This window comes from Aquarana catesbeiana, linkage group LG02 (genome assembly GCF_042186555.1).
Source record: "Aquarana catesbeiana isolate 2022-GZ linkage group LG02, ASM4218655v1, whole genome shotgun sequence".
Classification (NCBI taxonomy): Eukaryota; Metazoa; Chordata; class Amphibia; order Anura; family Ranidae; genus Aquarana; species Aquarana catesbeiana.
The window spans coordinates 370,394,861-370,415,711 of record NC_133325.1 but is presented as its reverse complement, the minus strand read 5'-3'; the positions used below and the strand labels follow the sequence as shown (position 1 = coordinate 370,415,711).

The window sequence follows — 20,851 nt, the reverse complement described above, 5'->3', positions numbered from 1 at the left end:
ACCCATGCTGCTGACTTTTGCACTTCATTGGGTTGTACATAACAACATGCTTCCCACTGTACATTACATACTCTTTACTAAAGTGTTCATTGTTACTGTTTGATAAACAGTTTCTAACTATATTAAAGACGTTCTTTTTTGGGAAAGCTCAGACAAACTATTAGCTCTCTGCCTATATTGGCACATAACTTGGCACTCTAACTTGGCACAGTAGTTAAAGTGATTATAAAGCCTTGTGTTTTTTTAATTTATAATAAACATGTTGCACTTATCTGCTCTTTGCAATGGTTTTTCATGGAGTGGCCCTGAACCTCCTCTTTTGGGATTCCCAGACGACACTCTTGGCTTTTCCTCTTCTGTGTCTACACCATAGCAAGTACTTGCTATGGTGGCAGACGTGCAGGCTCGATCCCAAGCCAGGCTGTGTGTGTCTTTTGACACATATAGCCTGGCTTGGCCCCAGGCTACACAGGACAAATAGAGAGGGTGAATCTCCTTAACGAGGGCACAGACAACAATAAAAACTGACAAGAGTTCTAATTACTCTCCACTCTATCCAAAACTAAAAACAACCTTTTGCCTTTAGTTATACTTTAAGGTAAAAACCTGCAAACTTTTACAAACACTTTAAGTGAGTACAAGAACAGGGATATAAGTGTGCAGTGTGTATTGCTTAGACTATTTAACCTGTCTTATGTCTACATGGAGCTCACTTCATGTGTTGTTTCTGATGTTCAGAGGTATGGAACTTTTGCTGTGAGACATGCAACTTTTTTTTCCAGAAGTAACATGGGGAGTTTCTGTTTGGCTATTATATTGTTGCTGTTTTTGGCTATCTGCCTTAAATGTATAATTTTTTGTGTGGGCTTTCTTTCTTCTTAGTGCTTCTAAATTGGGCCAGTACGTGTCTGCATGACTGGTATAGGTACAACATATTTTAAACTCCTTTTGTGGATAGAGAATGATGTGATTGGTTTGCTGTAAAGTGCTGATGAATAGGTCAATACTCTATAAATGCGTAAAATAAATACATCTGCATTTTCATTGAAAAATGAAGTGGAGCTTTCATGAGCTATAATCAGACTTCCTTCTCCCATACCAGTTTTGTTGTTCACATTTCCCAGTGGTAGCAAAATTTAGGCAGGTGTTTATTAGCACAAATTAAGCAATCAGTTACTGTATGTTCTACCCTCATGACTAACAGAAATGTATAAACCCTAAAGTTACTGCTGATTGCTTGGCAGGTCCAATTAAACACCTGCACGGGCCTAGTTCAGCAAATCATTAAAATAATTAAATCCATAAAAAGAATTTAAAATCCTTACAATTCCTGTATTATTTTCTCTTCCCTCAAACGTTTGCAGACATTTTGCTTTTCAATGAGCATTATGGTTTTTACATATTTTATTGCTAATGTGGAGAACTCATGTTGAATACATGTTTATTACTCAAGTTGGTTTCACAAATCACCATTTGAGAATTTTATGCATCTGAAAGTGCACAGGTTACACAATGGGGTTGATTTACTAAAGCCAAATACACTGTACACTTTTCAAAGTGCAGTTGCACACTGTAAGAGCAGTTGCTCCAGAGTTTAGTAAATGAGCAGAAGGTCTGCTGACTTCCATCATCCAATCACGTGCAAGCAAAAATGCTGTTTTTTTTATTTTCTTTGCATGCGATTGGGTATTCTTTGCAAAGTGAAGCTTTACCTCATTTACTAAGTCCTGGAGCAACTGCACTTTCAGAGAGCAACTGCACTTTGAAAAGTGCACAGTCTTTTTACCTTTAGTAAATCAAGCCCACTATGTCCAAATTTTAAATAATTAATTACACAAAATAAAGAACCCTTTGCAGTAAAGTATTGCCTCAGTCAGTTCTGACCCTTAATATAATCAGTTACATTTTTGATTTAGGAAAGAGGAATCTGATTGACATTAAAGCAACAAAGACTACCTAAGAAACTGCATCCCTGACAAATAAGTCTCAAAGTTATCTCCACGATAAAATTATAGGTCAATCTCCTGTATCTCAGGAGAATATTAGGGATTATGTATATTTCTTGTCTCTGTGTAGCCCTTCTCTTGGCCATTATTTTCCTTATGTCTCCCTACTCTCCCTTACATTTAGTAACTTTCCTCCTTCATGTTTTATCATATTCCCTTCTGCACCTGCTACCATCTCGATACCCCCCTTGCACATCCATTCTCATTTCATTAACATTTCACTCGAGTGTAGTATAGTTTGCATTTTGTTTGGGCCCATGGTAACACGTAGATTGGCAGAGGTATGCCTGAGTTATATATGAAGTCAAATTAATTCAGCTGGTTATTTTGCTTAGTGGCCTTAAAAATGTATTCTGCTTGCTAAACAAATGCTGTGTGTGATTTGAAATTTAATTAAATTGTGTATAATTTAATTGTTTTTTGTTTCTTGTCTGACTTAATTTATTTTATGACCTTTAAAAATATGTTTTTTTAGAAATAGTAATAGTCATTTTATTACATGTATAAATTATGAGTAAACTTGTTTAAATAGCAAATGGGTTTGAATATTAAAATTAAAATTATGCTTTTAAAAAAAATAAATTTAGAAAATCTATAGTTTGTTGAAATTCCCCTAATTTATCACAGACTAAACAGGTTATGTAGTATATTATCAAATATTTAATATGTTCTGAACCAAGCAGCACTGCTCTGGATGCCAAGCCTCTCATCCACCACAGACATGTGGGGTGCACTGCTGGCAAAGGAAACTTTCCATGCTCCTGATACCAAGAGTGTAATGCCACGTACACATGATCGGAATTTCCGTCAGAAAAAACTTGGATGGTTTTTCCGACGGAATTCCGCTCAAGCGTGCCTTGCGTACACACGGTCACACAAAAGTACTCTGAACTTTCAACCATCAAGAACGCGGTACACGTACAACACTACGACGAGCTGAGAAAATGAAGTTCAATGCTTCCGAGCATGCGTCAAATTGTTTCCGAGCATGCGTGATTTTTTGCACGTCCGAATTGTATACGCATTTTCGGATAGGAACTTTTCCCGACCGAAAAATAGAGAACATGCTCGCAATATTTTGCTGGCTGGAATTCCGCCAGCAAAAGACAGAGAGAGCATACACACGGTCGCATTTCCCGACAAAAAGTTTTCATCGGAGTTTTGCTGGTGGCATTTCCGATCATGTATATGCGGCATTATAGCGTGCATCACTACTTTATTAAACCACAGACAACATACAGAGCTTCCCTGTATGAGAACAACCCCTCTCTGGCATATTGTCAGAGATTAAATTATTTCAATGTATCTGGATATTAGGACAGTTTTGTTAAAGGGTATCTAAACCCAAGATCACAAATGATTTTTGAGGCACAACTTACACTGCATCTCAAGGTAAAAATATAAACTTTTATAATTTAAAACTACAACAATTAAAAGTCCTGTCATATGCATATACCCCCATTTGCCACAAATCAATACATAATATAATATAGAGATACACTTGGTGGGTAAAACCACCTCTATTCCACTCTCTGTAGACACATTGACAGGGGATTCTGTGACTCTACGTGTTTCAGGGGCGATACTCCACTTCTTCAGGAGAAGACTGTGGGGGAATAGAGAGTATAATTCCTCTAAACATTAAGACACAGACGAAAAACCTTTTGACAAAATCCAATGCAAAATATTTAAATATATATTGAACATGCATTAAATGGGTACACCTGGAGCCCTCCGAGGGAGATGGCTTAAAGCAGCTTGAATGGTCTAAGGGGGGGACCGCACAAAATAGGGCAAAGTTATGACCCACCAAGAGACTGTGGGCCGCTCCCAAAGATATCACAAGTGAAAACCCAGTAAAGCCTAAGGAAAAACCTGGAACAAAGTAAAAAAAGGATATGTTCTGGTATAATTAAATATCCTATATTAACCTGTACATGGATGTGAGGTTCCTATATATAGGAATATATGCAATGCAGCACATTACAACTGCAGTATATTATGTTAAACATAAATTACTCCAAAAATAAAATCTGCTTGGTTTTATAGGGAGGAACAAAGGAACCACACACACAACTAGTTAGTCCTAAGCTTGCCTGAGAGTGTAGGGTATAAATCCCCTCCCAAGAGTCCCCTAATCCCCTCTCTTAATTGAATCAAACAGTCAAGGAAAAAACTGTGACTTTTAAAAAAAAACTTACCATCTTGAAAGAGAAGACTGCTCACTACTCCATGGTCCCTACCCAACATTTATCCCTCTATAAAGAGATAAGTAAACCTCATTACCTCTGTATCCTAACATTTCCTTACTTTAAAAATGCAGTCAAGCAGGCTCCCCTCATAAACCTATGTTAATTCAGCGAGTTGAAATCACAAGCAGCCCCTAGCATCCTTATGCCATCCCCAATGTCATCCAGCAGGTGCCACCGTCACTAAGGGGCAAACTGCCCCATATATAATTCCCAAAATGAACTATTTTCCCACCAAAACCAGACGCCAATTGGTAACAGAGATAACCTAATATTGCTCTTGTTGGCTCTCCAAGGCCACGAGCGCATGCACACCATGCTCCTGGTCGCCATCTTTATGACGTCGTGATGCAAAAATGTCTTATGTCATCATGGCCCGAGCACCAGAGGTGCACATAATCGGAACCCATAAAGGCTCTGGGCATGTGCACAAGGCCACCCATACTTGCCACTAATACACGGGAGGTAGGATGGTAGACCAATTCCTCCCACCCACACAAGTAAAGTTGGCAGTAAATGTATCTATTTATTGTGTGTTGATCATTATATAATTTTTATTCAAATATGGCAGATTATAAGTCTTCAAAACAATTATCCCTCAACTTATTTACATTTTGTTCAGTTTATACAGTTTAAATCTACAATTACAGAAATGGTTTAAAACTCATTGCATCATTACCCCTGGCAGTACGGTGGCCCTAAGATGTTGTTTCCTGCTACAGGACTCTCTTGTTACCCCCTATTGGATCCTCATGCACCTTATCGAGTGCCATAAAGTGCATGAAGGATGTATCAAAGTTGTGAACCAGACCTTCATGTTGACCCATTGGAGAGACGATCATTTTGATTCCCAATAGAGAGTACACATGATCATACAATCGCATGTGAAATCTTTTTTTTACATTTTCCCCATGTAGAATGCGCCACGTGATGTCTACGTGATGTCTGGGGACAAACCACTCCCCATTTAGAAGTAAACACACAGTGCTCTCTGTAATAAATGGGCATTTAGGTCAACTGCCACATCTAAAATTTCCATTTTGTTCACTCCTTGGTACAGCTTTTTCAGTAAAATAAACCAGCCCCCGAGCAAGAGCTCACATACTTGCCAATTATTTTTATCTGAGCTTAACAAATACCAAAACTTAAATAAATATTTGCTGATGATGTTATGCGGATTTAGTAATACATTTAGCCATGTCCAAACTCCTCTTCTGTGCTTGACTGAAAAGGATCTCTGATCGTGACCTATTCACTGCCTTATAGTAGGCTTGTTTGAGGGATTTTCTGCTATAACCCCTGCATAGCAGACAATCCCTCAAAGCTGCTGCCTCTCTTTAAATATCAGATTCTTCCAAACAATTTATTTTAATTCTTAAATATTGCCCATATGAAATGCTTTTTCATCAACGCTTTAGGATGGATGCTATTCATGCATAAAATAGTGTTGCCCACAGTTTGTTTTTTTGAAGAGTGAAGTAGTTAACCTACCATCTGTCTGAATGTAAATATTAATATCCAAGAACATTTATCCCTCTGCAAACAGATAAATAGACCTCATTACAGCTGTATCATAATATTCCCTTGATTTAAACATGCAGTTAAGCAGGCACCCCCCCCACATACCTATGTTAAACCAGCCATTTGGAAAATAGCCCTTAGCATCCATATTCCAACCCTGGTGTCGTCCAGGAGGCGCCAAAGCCACTAAAGGGCAAACTGCCACATATATGTTCCCCAAAATGTCCGCTTTTTCGCCCAAAACTAGACACTAATCGGCATTGAATTGACATTTTTATGACATTATGATGCAAAAATGTCTGATATCATTGCAGCCTGAGTTTCGGAAGTGCGCATGCTTGGAACCCATAAGGGCACCAGGCATGCGCATAAGGCTGCCCATACTTGCCACCGTGTTTCCCACTGCAGGACTCCTTTGTAAAAGTTACCCCCTGTGGGATCCTCATGCGGCTCATCAAGTGCCATAAAGATGGATATGTGTGAAGCAGACCTACATGTCCACAGATTGGGGAGATGATCCTCACTTGTGAAATGGTCAATGTGTGTACAGAAAAGTGCAACAGAGTTTGTTTTACCCACCAAGTATATCACTGTATTATACTAAGTATGGATTTGTTACAAATGGGGGTATCTGCATATGGAACTGCCATATGTTTTATCCATTTAAACTGTTGTAATTATATAATAAAGGTTTGTATTTTTTATCCTGAAATGCCACATAAGTTGTACCTCAAAAATCCAGCCCAAAAGGTTTTGTTTTTTTCCCGTATGTATGTACAGACAATACTTGTTGACTTTTCCAGAAACCATAGGCGCACGCATGAGGTGTGTCCCGGGGCACACCCTAATCCGGGGGTTTGCAACCCATCGTTCGCAATCTACGCGTCGATTGTGGGCAGGTGATGGATAGACTGCCATTCTTTCTTGCTGAAACCTTGCTGAAACCCTCCTGGAACCTGGACAGGAGGGGTGGTGGCACTTGCTGTAATTAATCTGTTTTTACTTCCTGCAGCAGCTGAAAGTAGGTTTCTCTTCTCCCTCCCAGGGGATCGCTTCATTATAGAGAACAGGAAAGGGGCTGGTATATACTGTATGTAATTTACTGGCCTTTATTTTCGTGAATTAACACAGTGATTGATCGTTACCAATCACTCACTGTGTTTATTTATAACTGAAGCATAGTAAACTATGCTTACTATGCTTTAGATTGTGATTGAACAGGGAGCCGCTAAGCACAGAGCACTTCCCGTTTATTTGCTGTCCATTGTAACTGAGAGAAGGAGACTGGCAAATCTCTGTCTTTAGTCTCTTTCTCTGTCTTAAAAGTGAGACATCATGGGGTCTGTTTGGACCCCTAATATTTCATCAAAGCTCCCTAACAGGACTCGTAAAAAATAAGTAAGCATATCCATCCTAGCACAGGAAGTGTGTTACTTGCAGGATTATAAGGTGAAATTAAGGGAAGACTAGCCTGAAAGAAAAACAGAATGCAGTGACAACATCTAAGTGGCAAGATAGTACATTTTTGTTTTAGGATTTGAATATGCTTCAGCTGTGGGTTTATTAGAAATGGAGTATCAGTCTTTCATTGTTGAGATAATGAAGTACTTAGAAGTCTTAGAAATTGGATATGCACGATATATTTTCGGAAACAGTGATGATCTTGTTTTTTTTTTTAAACAGGTTTTATTGAAAATATTCAATAAAAAGCAAGTGTACATTCACAAAGAACAGAAATTCAGAGATAAGGAAACTTGTATCAAGAATGTTACACATTTTAAAGTCATCACAAAAAGTGAAATGCAGGAAATGACAAAACAAAAGGCTTTTGATTTTATAGTAAATGTATGATCTTATTTTAATGCAAAATCTCAACATAAATGTGAATAATGAACTTTTATGAGTAATATTTTTTAATGTATTGTCATTTCTAATAAATGAAGGAAGAAGATGCCATTCCATCATGTGACTGCTGGCTTGTTGTACAAAGGGAATAACTACTTGAACCGATCACTTTCCACAGGAAGCGATAGCGAGCAGCTTGCCAACATCTCAGTGGAAGAACTAGATGGTAAGGTTCATATTGTTTATGGCACTAGTATCCAAAAAAATAAATCACATGCAGTGTACGTTTCTTAGATACTATACCGGTATTTACAAAATAAGCGTATTTTTCTGGTGATAGGCACATGTATCCTTATATAGGGTTATTACAGGCTTTAGACCTTTGATAAACACTGTATGTTTTGAAATATGAATACTGTTTCCTTTGGCAACTTTGTCAATGCTTTTTATTGGGAAAGTACTGTATCCTTTTTACTTTTGCCCTATATGACATTGAATTCATTAACTCATAGATTGCTCAACTGGAAACATAAGGTTATGCCATGTTTTCTAACAAAGCACTTATTTTAATCTTCATTTACCATGAGCTAAATGGTGTTCACATCTTATTCAATAAACTATAATGTGAATGTGTAAAGTATAATAATCTATAGCATATTTAGATTTAACTTTGGTGTAGCAAATCAAAGAAGAGACTTCTACTGATTGGTTGGACCGATTTGCAGCTCCTTACTTTTCTATGACTTCTTTACTAAAAAAGCCAGATAGGCAAATATCTATATTTTTAAGAACACCTGTCATAACAGAAAAATGTAGGCCACCATTACTGATCTTTACTTCAGAAAATGCTGGTTCCCTGGTTGTCATTCTATTGCTTTGTCTTCAGTACTTTCTGAATCACTGACCTGTAGCAATTATAGGGATCAGGAGCTCTGACTTTGCTTTTAGTTTTTTGCTACATTCCTGTACATTCCTGTACATCCCGGCTTTGTAAAACATTAAGACCAAACACAACCAGGCAACTAGCATTTTTAGAAGAAGACATGCAATGGGAACTCCCGTATTTATCTCATGGCTGATTTACTAAAACAAAATATGGAAGTGCAATTCTGTAAAAAACAAGAAAGTGATATCAACAATTACTTGTTACCACTTCAGCTGCGGAAGAATTTACCCCCTTCCTGACCAGACCATTGTTTGTGATATGGCACTGCGTCGCTTTAACTGACAATTGCGTAGTCGTGCGATGTTATACCCAAACAAAATTTACATCCTTTTTTCCCACAAATAGAGATTTCTTTTGGTGGTATTTGATCACCTCTGATGTTTTTATTATTTACGCTATAAACAAAAGAAGAGCGACCATTTTGAAAAAAAAACACAATATTTTTTACTTTTTGCTATAATAAATATCCAAAATTAAAAAAACAAACAACACATTTCTTTCTCAGTTTAGGCCAATATTTATGTATGTATCTTTCTACATATATTTGGTAAGAAAAAAATCGCAATAAGCATATATTGATTGGCTTGCACAAAAGTTATAGCGTCTACAAAACAGGGGATATGTTCATGGCATTTTTATTTATTTCATTTTTTTTACTGGTAATGGCAGCAATCAGCGATTTTTATCAGGACTGCAACATTGCGGCCGACAGATCGGACACTTTTGACACTTTTTTGGGACCACTGATATTTAGCGATCAGAGCTAAAAATAGCCACTTACTACTGTATAAATGTCACTGGCAAGGTAGGGGTTAACACTAGGGGGAAATCAAGGGGTTAAGTGTGTCCTAGGGGATGTTTCTAACTGTGAGGGGATGTGACTGACTAGAAGAGGAGCCAGATCATTGTTCCTACTTGGCAGGACCAGACAATCTGTTTCTCCTCCCTTGTCAGAACAGGGATTTGTGTGTTTACACACACAAGTCCTCATTCTGGCTCTCGTGCCCGCAATCGCAGGTGGACGGTGGTAATCGTGTCTGCCAATCACGTGCATTGTGTCCCCCACCAAGCAGCGGGGAAGCGCGCCTACTATGGCTCTTAAAAGGAGCCGCCATACACAGCGATTCGTGCAGGAGAGCCATTCTGCCGCCGTATATGTACAGGAGCTAGTCAGGAAGTTAATTATTAGTTTCTTGCAATATAAACTCAATTCAGGCATTCACTGGAAATTACTATAATTTCACCTAGCTGCTTTTCTTGTGTGTCTCATTACAACATTGTGAATTGATTTGTGTTTTATTTTGAAGTATTTATCAGAACATCATAATGTAGCTCCTGTTCCAACGGGTGCCATTGAAAAGTCTGTAGAATCTTGTTTTTTGCAGAAGGTGTTGCATGGTAGGTGCAATGGTAGCAGGTGGTGGCTGCAGCACTGGGAACATGTTACATGTTCCACCCTAAAATGTAACATGTTCACAAAGGTGAACTTATCCTTTAAACTGTAAATATTTTATTTATATGGAAGGCTATAGTTCTGCTTTAATATATTTCAAAACAACTCCCCTCTCACATTGGTAAGAATTTGAATATGTTTTCATATTGTATTCATATGTGTAAATACAATTGAGCTCATAAGTTTACATACCCTGGCAGAATTTATGATTTCTTGGCCATTTTTTAGAGAATATGAATGATAACACAAAAACTTCTACTCATGGTTAGTGTTTGGCTGAAGCCATTTATTATCAATCAACTGTGTTTACTATTTTTAAATCATAATGACAACAGAAACTACCCAAATAACCCTGATCAAAAGTTTACATACCCTGGTGATTTTGGCCTGATAACATGCACACAAGTTGACACAAAGGGGTTTGAATAGCTATTAAAGGTAACCATCCTCACCTGTGATCTGTTTGCTTGTAATTACTGTGTGTGTGTAAAAGGTCAATGAGTTTCTGGACTCCTGACAGACCTTTGCATCTTTCATCCAATGCTGCACTGACGTTTATGGATTCTGAGTCATGGGGAATGCAAAAGAATTGTCAATGGATCTGCGGGAAAAGGTAGTTGAACTGTATAAAACAGGAAAGGGATATAAAAAGATATCCAAAGAATTGAGAATGCCAATCAGCAGTGTTTAAACTCTAATCAAGAAGTGGAAAAATGAGGGGTTCTGTTGAAACCAAACCACGGTCAGGTAGACCAACTAACATTTCAGCCACAACTGCCAGGAAAATTGTTCGGGAATCAAAGAAAAACCCACAAATAACTTCAGGTGAAATACAGGACTCTGAAAACATGTGGTGTGGCTGTTTCAAGATGCACAATAAGGAGGCACTTGAAGAAAGGTGGGCTGCATGGTCGAGTCGCCAGAAGAAAGCCATTACTACGCAAATGTCACAAAGTATCCCTCTTACAATACGCCAAACAGCACAGAGACAAGCCTCAAACTTTCTAGCACAAAATCATTTGAAGTAATGAGACCAAAATTGAGCTTTTTGACTACAACCATAAACGCTACATTTGGAGAGGAGTCAACAAGGCCTATGATGAAAGGTACACCATTCCTACTGTGAAACACGGAGGTGGATCGTTGATATTTTGGGGATGTGGGAGCTATAAAGGCACAGGAAATTTGGTCAAAATTGATGGCAAGATGAATACAGTATGTTATCAAAAAATACTGGAGGAACATTTGCATTTATCAGCCAGGAATCTGCTCATGGGACGTACTTGGACATTCCAACATGACAATGATCCAAAACACAAGGTCAAGTCAACCTGTCATTGGTTACAGCAGAATAAAGTGAAAGTTGTGGAGTGGCCATCTCAGTCTCCTGACCTCAATATCATTGAGCCACTCTGGGGAGATCTCAAACGTGCAGATCATTCAAGACAGCTCAAGAATTTACAGGAACTTGAGGCTTTTGCGAAGAAGAATGGGCAGCTTTACCATCTTAGGAGATAAAGAGCCTCATCCGCAAATACCACAAAAGACTTCAAGCTGTCATGTTAAAGGGGGCAATACACAGTATTAAGAACTGGGGTATGTAAGCTTTTGATCAGGGTCATTTGGGTAGTTTCTGTTGTGATTATGATTTAAAAAGCGTAAACACAGTTGATGGCTTCAGCCGAACACTAACCATGAGTGAAAGAAAAGTTCTTGTGTTATCATTCATATTCTCTGAAAAATGACCAAGAAATCATACATTCTGCCAGAGTATGTAAACTTATGAGCAAAACTGTAGGTATTGTGTTACTTATTAATACACCATTATTTTGTACAGTATGTCCTTTTTCCTTCAATCACAACACAAATGGTTGGTTGCTTTGAGTAAACAATTTTGTGCTTCTGTGCTTTATTTATAAGACTTGTAAAATGACACATTTTTCAGTATCAAAACATCAGGAAAACAGCTTTCATGATTTTCACTCCTTTAAAGCCAACTCTATTTGATTGTTTTGTCTTTGGTTGTAATGCATGCTGATTGCACTAGAAGATGATTTATAAATACATTTTTTTTTTAATTTAGGAGAAGGTGAAATAAATGAGTTTTGATAAAGTTATTATAAACTAGGACTACTGCTTTAGGTGTGTTTCTTATGGAAGCCACAATAATCTAAAGCAGTGGAAGTAATGAGACATGGTATACCAGACAAAACTACTGAAGTTATCCTGTGCAGCTTATATGCAAAATAAGAGTATACGAACAATTATGTTAAGATAAAAATGTAACACATGTTTGCAAAAAATAACAGATACTGAAAGTTACAGCCAGTATATTACCGTAAGGTTTAGCATACCAAACAAATAGCAAAATCAAGTAATACAGTAAAGCGTGCAGAAAAACAATTGCACATGCTGAAGGACATGTATATGAGTGTACTAAAAATAAGTGGGGCAGTCAGTCAAAGCGTACTGCAGATAACAGATGTTCATAAAGACCGATAATCAGAACAGACAAATGACCCAGGCAGAATACCTAGGGAACTAAAACCAAACATCAAATGATAACCAAGATACAATACATAAAAATAGGTCACAAAATGTGGAGCATTACTAAAATAGTTAAGAGGAATGTATTGACAAATATATAGGATCACAAAGTCGGGGTCATATGACTATGGATGCTTGCTTAAAAGGACAAATGCACAAAACATTGAAAAACAGAACAAGAGGAAAATAGTTTATTAGACATGCAACAGAAATATAAAAAAATTTAGGATATAATAGTGGCTATTAACCTATGCACAAATATGAAATCACACATACAAATCTTAACTGGGTCAGGCTCAGAAGGTGATGCATCAATGGCAGTCAAAAAAGACATCCAAGGTTTTACTTAGTTAAAGTGAACTTTACATTTCTAGCTGCTTTGCAAACTTTAGAGCCCTCTGCAGAAAAAAAATGCTCGTTGATTAGCTGAAGAGTCAGTAAATTAAAAAGATTGTCAATGATTGCTAGATCATTTTCTTGGCAGCTACAGCAACTAATATATGTATAGATGAAACAAGATGTTAAAAATGAACTCTAGCTAAACATTCAGCTGAAATGCATATTTAACCACTTGCTTACTGGTCACCTAAACCCCCCTCCTGCCCAGACCAATTTTCAGCTTTTAGCGCTGTCACTCTTTGAATGACAATTGCGCGGTCATACAACACTGTACCCAAATGAAATTTTTATCATTTTTTTCCACAAATGGAGCTTTCTTTTGGTGGTATTTGATCACCTCTGGGTTTTTCATTTTTTGTTAAAAAAATTAAAAAAGACCGATTTAAAAAAAAAATACAAAACTGTTTTATATTTTGTTAATAAATTTTGCAAACAGGTAATTTTTCTTCTTCATTGATGTACATTGATGAGGCTACACTGATGGGCACTAATAGGCTGCACTGATGGGCACTGATAAGGCTGCACTGATGGGCACTAATAGGCGGTACTGGTGGGCACTGGTAGGTGGCACTGGTGGGCACTGATGGGTGGCATTGGTGGGCACTGATGGGTGGCACTGAAGGGCATTGATAGGTGGCACTGAAGGGAATTAATAGGTGGCACTGATAGGTGACACTGATAGCTGGCACTGATGGGTGGCAGTGATGGGCACTGATCCACACTGGTAGGTGACACTGATAGGCAGCACTGCTAGGTGGCACTGATGAGGCACTGATTGGCACCACTGGTGGGCATTGATAGGTGGCACTTGTGGGCACTGATATGTGGCACTGATGTACTGTGGGCACTGATTGGTGGGCACTGATTGCTGGCAATTGCAGGCGGTACTGGTGGGCACAGATGCTCTTCCTCTTCGGTATCGATGTCCCTGCAAACAGAAACCGGCGATCGGCTTTTTTTCTTCTCACGCTGTCAGTGTGAGAAGGAAAAAAAAAAGATTACCGATTCTTTGTTTACATCACGTGATCAGCAGTCATTGGCTGACAGCTGATCACATGGTAAGGGGCCGGGATTGGCCTCTTACTCGGATCTGTGTTCACCCGAGTCTCATTGACTCGAGTGATCACAGCGCGCGCCCTGCGCCCCCTTCAGGGGGGGCGTGGCCAGCTTTGAAAGGGGAGGACGTCAGTAGACGTACTCCCAGCAAAGCAGATCTGTGATGTAGCCATCATTCAGCTATAGCGCGGATCTGAACAAGATATATATGTATATATATATATATATATATGTATATATATATATATATATATATATATATATTTACAGTGTATATGTATATATATATATATATATATATATATATATATATTCTATATTATCAAAAGTATTGCTACGCCTGCCTTTACACACACATGAACTTTAATGGCATCCCAGTCTTAGTCCCTAGGGTTCAATATTGAGTTGGCCCACCTTTTTCAGCTATAACAGCTTCAACTCTTCTGGGAAGGCTGTTCACAAGGTTTAGGAGTGTGTCCATGGGAATGTTTGACCATTCTTCCAGAAGCGCGTTTCTGATGTTGGACAAGAAGGCCTGGCTCGCAGTCTCCGCTCTAATTCATCCCAAAGGTGTTCTATCGAGTTGAAGTCAGGACAGGCTAGTCAAATTCCTCCACCCCAAACTCACTCATCCATGTCTTTATGGACCTTGCTTTGTGAACTGGCCAAAATCATTTGGTGGAGGGGGGATTATGGTGTGGGGGTGTTTTTCAGGGGTTGAGCTTGACTACTTAGTTCCAGTGAAGGGAAATTTTAAGGCGTCAGCATACCAAGTCATTTTGGACAATTTCATGCTCCCAACTTTGTGGGAACAGTTTAGGGATCGCCCCTTCCTGTTCCAACATTACTGTGCAGCAAAGAGCAAATTGGTCTGCAGCCTACACTACAGTTAAGCTTCTGGCCCTCGTGAAACTTTTGTACAGTATGTTATAATACAAGTTAGCTATGAATTTTTCTTATTGTTGGTGCTATGATTATAGTTAACTCCGGGTAATAATTTCAATATTTTTCTGCTAAATAATAAAAAAAAAGAAGCTGAAAGTGGTAGAGTTTTAGCAACAGAGGCAGTGCTATCAATCCAGAAAACAATGGGAAGGACTAGATGTGGCCATATGCTGATTGATGATCAGCATTCACAATGCATACAGACACTCCCTCTGTAACATTTTTCATTCCTCTGTAGCGCAAGTGCCCAGAGCCTACAATGACGTGGAAACTCAGCTCTGAATTCAGAAGCAGTGCAGCATTGTTGCCGCACTATTACAGGAAGCTGCATTAGGTGGACTTCACTGCCACTATTTATAGGTATTTATGGTGCTTTGCGGGAGGACTAATTAAAAACTGTAAGTGCAAATGCACTTATATTTAAACACAGAAGAACATCTTATTTAAATGAGTGGACACAGCTTTGCTATCATTTGTGTTTCCTCCAAACTTAAAACCACTTACCTGGCAAAGACTGCATGCTTTTATTTAGTATGGGCCTCTTAGATGGCCACAAGTTGTTTGGTTACATGAAAATGACTCACCCCTTAATAATAACAATCAATTAATATGCCTTGTTCTGCGATACATGTTGAAGGTTTTCAAACACTCAGATCACAAGATTTCTATTGCTAGTAAATTAAACATAACTTGACTTGCTGATTATGCTTGAACATGCTTTGTAACGCGTCAAAGTGCTGGAGTAACCACTTGGAGGAGTGGAATTTTTTAAGAGTCAGCAGGTTCAGTTGTGTTTGATTTGCTACTGATAGATATATAATTCTGTAGGTGCAAGAAAATACAAATCGTAAAATCTGTAACAGAATTCTGCTGTTAAAACACTTGAAAGCGTATAACATTAGAAAAGAATTAGTCACATGTTCCTATTCTGTTTTGCTTAGAGCAAACAGTAGTTAACAGTTGTCAGCATCACTGAACTGAAGATAGTGGCACCCACATGCTCATCTGTTTGACCGAGTTACATAAGGACAACTGCAATGTGCTTCATCTACACAAGCAAATCATTCTAACACCAGGCAGTCAATGTTCTTTTTTATCTTCATCATTCAATAATGCTTTGCTTTTATATAGCATTTAGTTTTGTCTTGCTTTTATATTTACACTTATGTACAGTATCTCACAAAAGTGAGTACACCCCTCACATTTTTGTAAATATTTTATTATATCTTTTCATGTGACAACACTGAAGAAACAACGTTTTGCTACAATGTAAAGTTGTGAGTGTACAGCTTGTATAACAGTGTAAATTTGCTGTCCCCTCAAAATAACTCAACACATTAGCCATTAATGTCTAAACCACTGGCAACAAAAGTGAGTATACCCCTAAGTGAAAAAAGGCCACATTGGGCCCAATTAGCCATTTTCCCTTCCTGTTGTCATGTGACTCGTTAATATTACTCAGGTGTGAATGGGGAGCAGGTGTGTAAAATTTGGTGTTATCGCTCTCACTCTCTCATACTGGTCACTGGAAGTTCAACATGGCACCTTATGGCAAAGAATTCTTTGAGGATCTGAAAAAAAAATTGTTGCTCTACATAAAGATGGCCTAGGCTATAAGAAGATTGCCAAGACCCTGAAACTGAGCTGCAGCACGGTGGCCAAGACCATACAGCGGTCCCGCCATGGTCGACCAAAGAAGTTGAGTGCATGTGCTCAGCGTCATATCCAGAGATTGTCTTTGGGAAATAGACGTATGAGTGCTGCCAGCATTGCTGCAGAAGTTGAAGGGGTGGGGGGTCAGCCTGTCAGTGCTCAGACCATACGCCGTACACTGCATTAAATTGGTCTGTATGACTTTCGACCCAGAAGTAAGCCTCTTCTAAAGATGATGCACAAGAAAACCCGCAGTTTGCTGAAGACAAGCAGACTAAGGACATGGATTGCTGGAACCATGTCCTGTGGTCTGATGAGACCAAGATAAACTTGTTTGGTTCAGATGGTGTCAAGCGCGTGTGGTGGCAACCAGGTGTGGAGTACAAAGACAAGTGTGTCTTGCCTACAGTCAAGCATGGTGGTGGGAGTGTCATGGTCTGGGGCTGCATGAGTGCTGCTGGCACTGGGGAGCTACAGCTCATTGAGGGAATCATGAATGCCAACATGTACTGTGACATACTGAAACAGAGCATGATCCCCTCCCTTCGGAGACTGGGCTGCAGGGCAGGATTCCAACATAACGACTCCAAACACACCTCTAAGGCAACCACTGCCTTGCTAAAGAAGCTGAGGGTAAAGGTGATGGACTGGCCAAGCATGTCTCCAGACCTAAATCCTATTGTGCATCTGTGGGGCATCCTCAAACAGAAGGTGGAGGAGCACAAGGTCTTTAACATCCACCAGCTCTGTGATGTCATCATGGAGGAGTGGAAGAGGACTCTAGTGGCAAGCTGTGAAGCTCTGGGGAACTCAATGCCCAAAGGCAGTGCTGGAAAATAATGGTGGCCACACAAAATATTGACACTTTGGGACCAATTTGGACATTTTCACTTAGGGGTGTACTCACTTTTGTTGCCAGCAGTTTAGACATTAATGGCTGTGTGTTGAGTTTTTTTTGAGGGGACAGCAAATTTACCCTGTTATACAAGCTGTACACTCACTACTTTACATTGTAGCAAAGTGTCATTTCTATAGTGTTGAACATAAAATCAAGTACAAATTTTAGGAACACAGCCATTTTTATACACAGCCCCCCCATTTTCAGGGGCTCAAATGTAATTGGGAAAATTAATATAATTATAAATAAAATGTTTATTTTTAATATTTTGTTGAAAATCCTTTACTGGCAATGACTGCTTGAAGTCTGGAACCCATGGACCAAAGACTGGGTTTCCTTTCTGATGCTTTGCCAGGCTCTAACTGCAGCTGTCTTCAATTGTTATTTGTGTGTGGGTCTTTCTGCCTTTAGTTTTACATTCAGCAAGTGAAATGCATGCTCAATTGGATTGAGATCAGGTGATTGACTCGGCCATTATTCCACTTCTTTTCCTTCAAAACCTCCTGGGTTGCTTTTGCATTGTGTTTTGGATCATTGTCCATCTGTACTGTGAAGCGCCGTCCAATCAACTTTGCTGCATTTGTCTGAATCTGGGCATACGGTATATCTCTAAACACTGCAGAATTAATCTGGCTGCTTCTGTCTCATCATCAATAAACACCAATGACCCAGTGCCACTGGAAACCATGCATGCCCCTGCCATCACACTGCCTCCACCATGTTTTACAGATGACGTTGTCTGCTTTGGATCATGAGCTGTTCCGAGCCTTCTCCACACTTTTTTCTTCCCGTCATTCTGGTACAGATTAATCTTAGCTTCATCTGTCCAAAGAATGCTTTTCCAGAACTGGTCTGGCTTTTTTAGATGTTTTTTGGCAAAGTATAATCTGACTTTTCTATTCTTCAAGCTTATGAATGGTTTGCACCTTGTGGTGAACCCTCTGTATTTACTCTTGTGAAGTCTTCTCTTGATTGTAGACTTTGACAATGATACGCCCACCTCCTGGAGAGTGTCCTTCACTTGTCTGGATATTGTGAGTGGGTTTTCCTTTACCATAGAGAGGATCCTGTGATCATCCACCACTGTTGTCTTCCGTGGACGTCCAGGCCCTTTTATGTTGCTGAGCATTCTTCTTTCATCAGAATATACCAAACTGTTGATTTGGCCACTCCTAATGTTGCTGCTATCTCTCTGATGGATTTGTTTAGTTTTTGAAGCCTGATAATGGCCCGTTTCACTTACATGGACAGCACCTTTAAATGCATTATGTAGGTTCACAGCAATAGATTCCAAATACAAATACCACAATTATGCCCTGTACATATGATAGGATTTTCCGACAACAAAACCGTGGATTTTTTTCCGAAGGATGTTGGCTCAAACTAGTCTTGCATACACACGGTCACACAAATGTTGTTGGAAATTCCGAACATCAAGAACGCGGTGACGTACAACACATACGACGAGCCGAGAAAAATGAAGTTCAATAGCCAGTGCGGCTCTTCTGCTTGATTCCGAGCATGCGTGGACTTTTGTGCGTCGGACTTATGTACACACGATCAGAATTTCCGACAACAAGTTTTGTTGTCGGAAAATTTGAGAACCTGCTCTCAAACATTTGTTGGCGGAAATTCCGACGGAAATTTCCGACATACACACGGTCGGACTTTCCGACAACAATCTCACATCCAACATTTGTTGTCGGAAAACCCTATCGTGTGTACAGGGCATTAGGTTCAACTCCAGACCTTTTACCTGCTTAATTGATGAAGAAATAAAGGAGTAGCCCACACTTGGCCTTAAAACCTCTTTTGATTCAATTGTCCAATTACTTTTGGTCCCTTAAAAAAGGGGGATGGCTATTCTTAAGAGCTGTAATTCCTAAACCCTTCCTCCGATTTAGATGTATAAATTAAACCTGAGTGTGTGCACTTTCAGCCGATATCCATTATATAACTATAGCTTGAATATGTTTGGTAAATACCTGAAAAATCTAAAATTGTGCCTGTGTCCAAATATATATGGACCCAAACAAGATCAGGGGGTGGAGCTGCTGACCAAGATGGTCGCATATTGTATTGGAGTATGCAGCCAAATAATTGAACAGATGAGCATCAGGTTTTTGACCAGCAACAACTGAGCGTTAGATGCCGATACCGCAGACGTGGGCTTTAATACACCCTGGAGACAGACCATAGACTGAAAGATACAGTAGAACTAAGAGTAAACCCAATGCGGCTCTTACCTGGCTGGTGTAGTGGTCTCTCTGTGTGGGGCTGTGTGGTTCTGGACCGGGAGACATCCTGCTACTTGGTGAGGAGTGCTGGAGGGTCCAGGAAGAGGAGCCTTGGTCTGAATCGGTTGGTGGGAGTATCAGTTGCATATGGTTGCCGTACAGTAGAGATTGCAAGCCTGTGGAGAGGTCTAGCAGATTAGCGGGGCTGTTTTGTGGCTGGGGGCAGAGACCAATGGCATCGGAGTAATCCTCGGCTGTTATCGCCAGTTGGAGAGTCGGCTGAGATCAGAAGCCCTCAGAAGCTCTCAGAAGCCCTCGGAAAGGACCCGTAGAACTGTCGAGCCCTTCCACCGCAGTAGTAGTAGCAGAAAAAATTTTGGTGCGCTGCTTAAGCACAGTTAACATTTTTAGATGTTCCCTATAACATAATAAATCATTGACATCACTTCCGCTTAACGGGCAGAAGTGAAGGTAATGATGGCATCGGGAATGACAGAGTGTATGTGGTCAATGAGAGGATCAATACAGGTTTGTTTTGGCGCATCCCATTGTGCTTTTATTCTTATCGTTTTGGCCAATTAAGAGAGGGTCCATCCAGCTCCCCAGGTTCTGCCCCATTTTGGTTTCTTAAGGGTAGGACTGTTTGGGGGGGTCAATTGCTGGATTACTGGGCTCTTGGGAGACCCAGACATACACCATCTGTTGAGCTCTTTGGTGATATCTATTCATATTTTGGCTGTGTTACGTGTTTTTATCCATACTGTCATATGGATAGTGAATGGGGACCCCGTTTTACTCTTGGTGTTTTGATCTGTTTCTATCAGGCAATATAATTTACACCATACCTTTATGATCAAGTTTTATACATACCCTAGATCAGTAAGGTGAAGCATTTTCCTTTTTGGTCTCCCTTTAACCTGAACACATCCAATGTTTGAGGTATTCTGTTTTTCCCTTACCCTCCCCTTTCCTTCCTCCCCCCATTCCCTCCTCCCCCCCCCTTCCCCCTCCTTCCTTCCATTCTTTTTTGTCCCTATGTGGGGACAAGTTCTTGTATATATGTGTTTGAATGTACGTTTCAATATGTAGTTATTAA

At 39.5% G+C, this 20,851-nt stretch overlaps 1 protein-coding gene across 2 annotated transcripts in view; it reads left to right on the top strand.

Moving 5' to 3' along the window:
• Positions 1 to 20,851, top strand: part of CALN1 (calneuron 1) — a 596,286-nt gene that overhangs the window by 111,079 nt on the left and 464,356 nt on the right. For both annotated transcript variants that reach the window (XM_073615093.1, XM_073615092.1), the window contains exon 2: positions 7,720 to 7,847. In XM_073615093.1, the coding sequence (XP_073471194.1) occupies positions 7,727 to 7,847 (121 nt within the window). In that variant the 5' untranslated portion in view covers positions 7,720 to 7,726. The remainder of the gene's footprint in view (positions 1 to 7,719; positions 7,848 to 20,851) is intronic.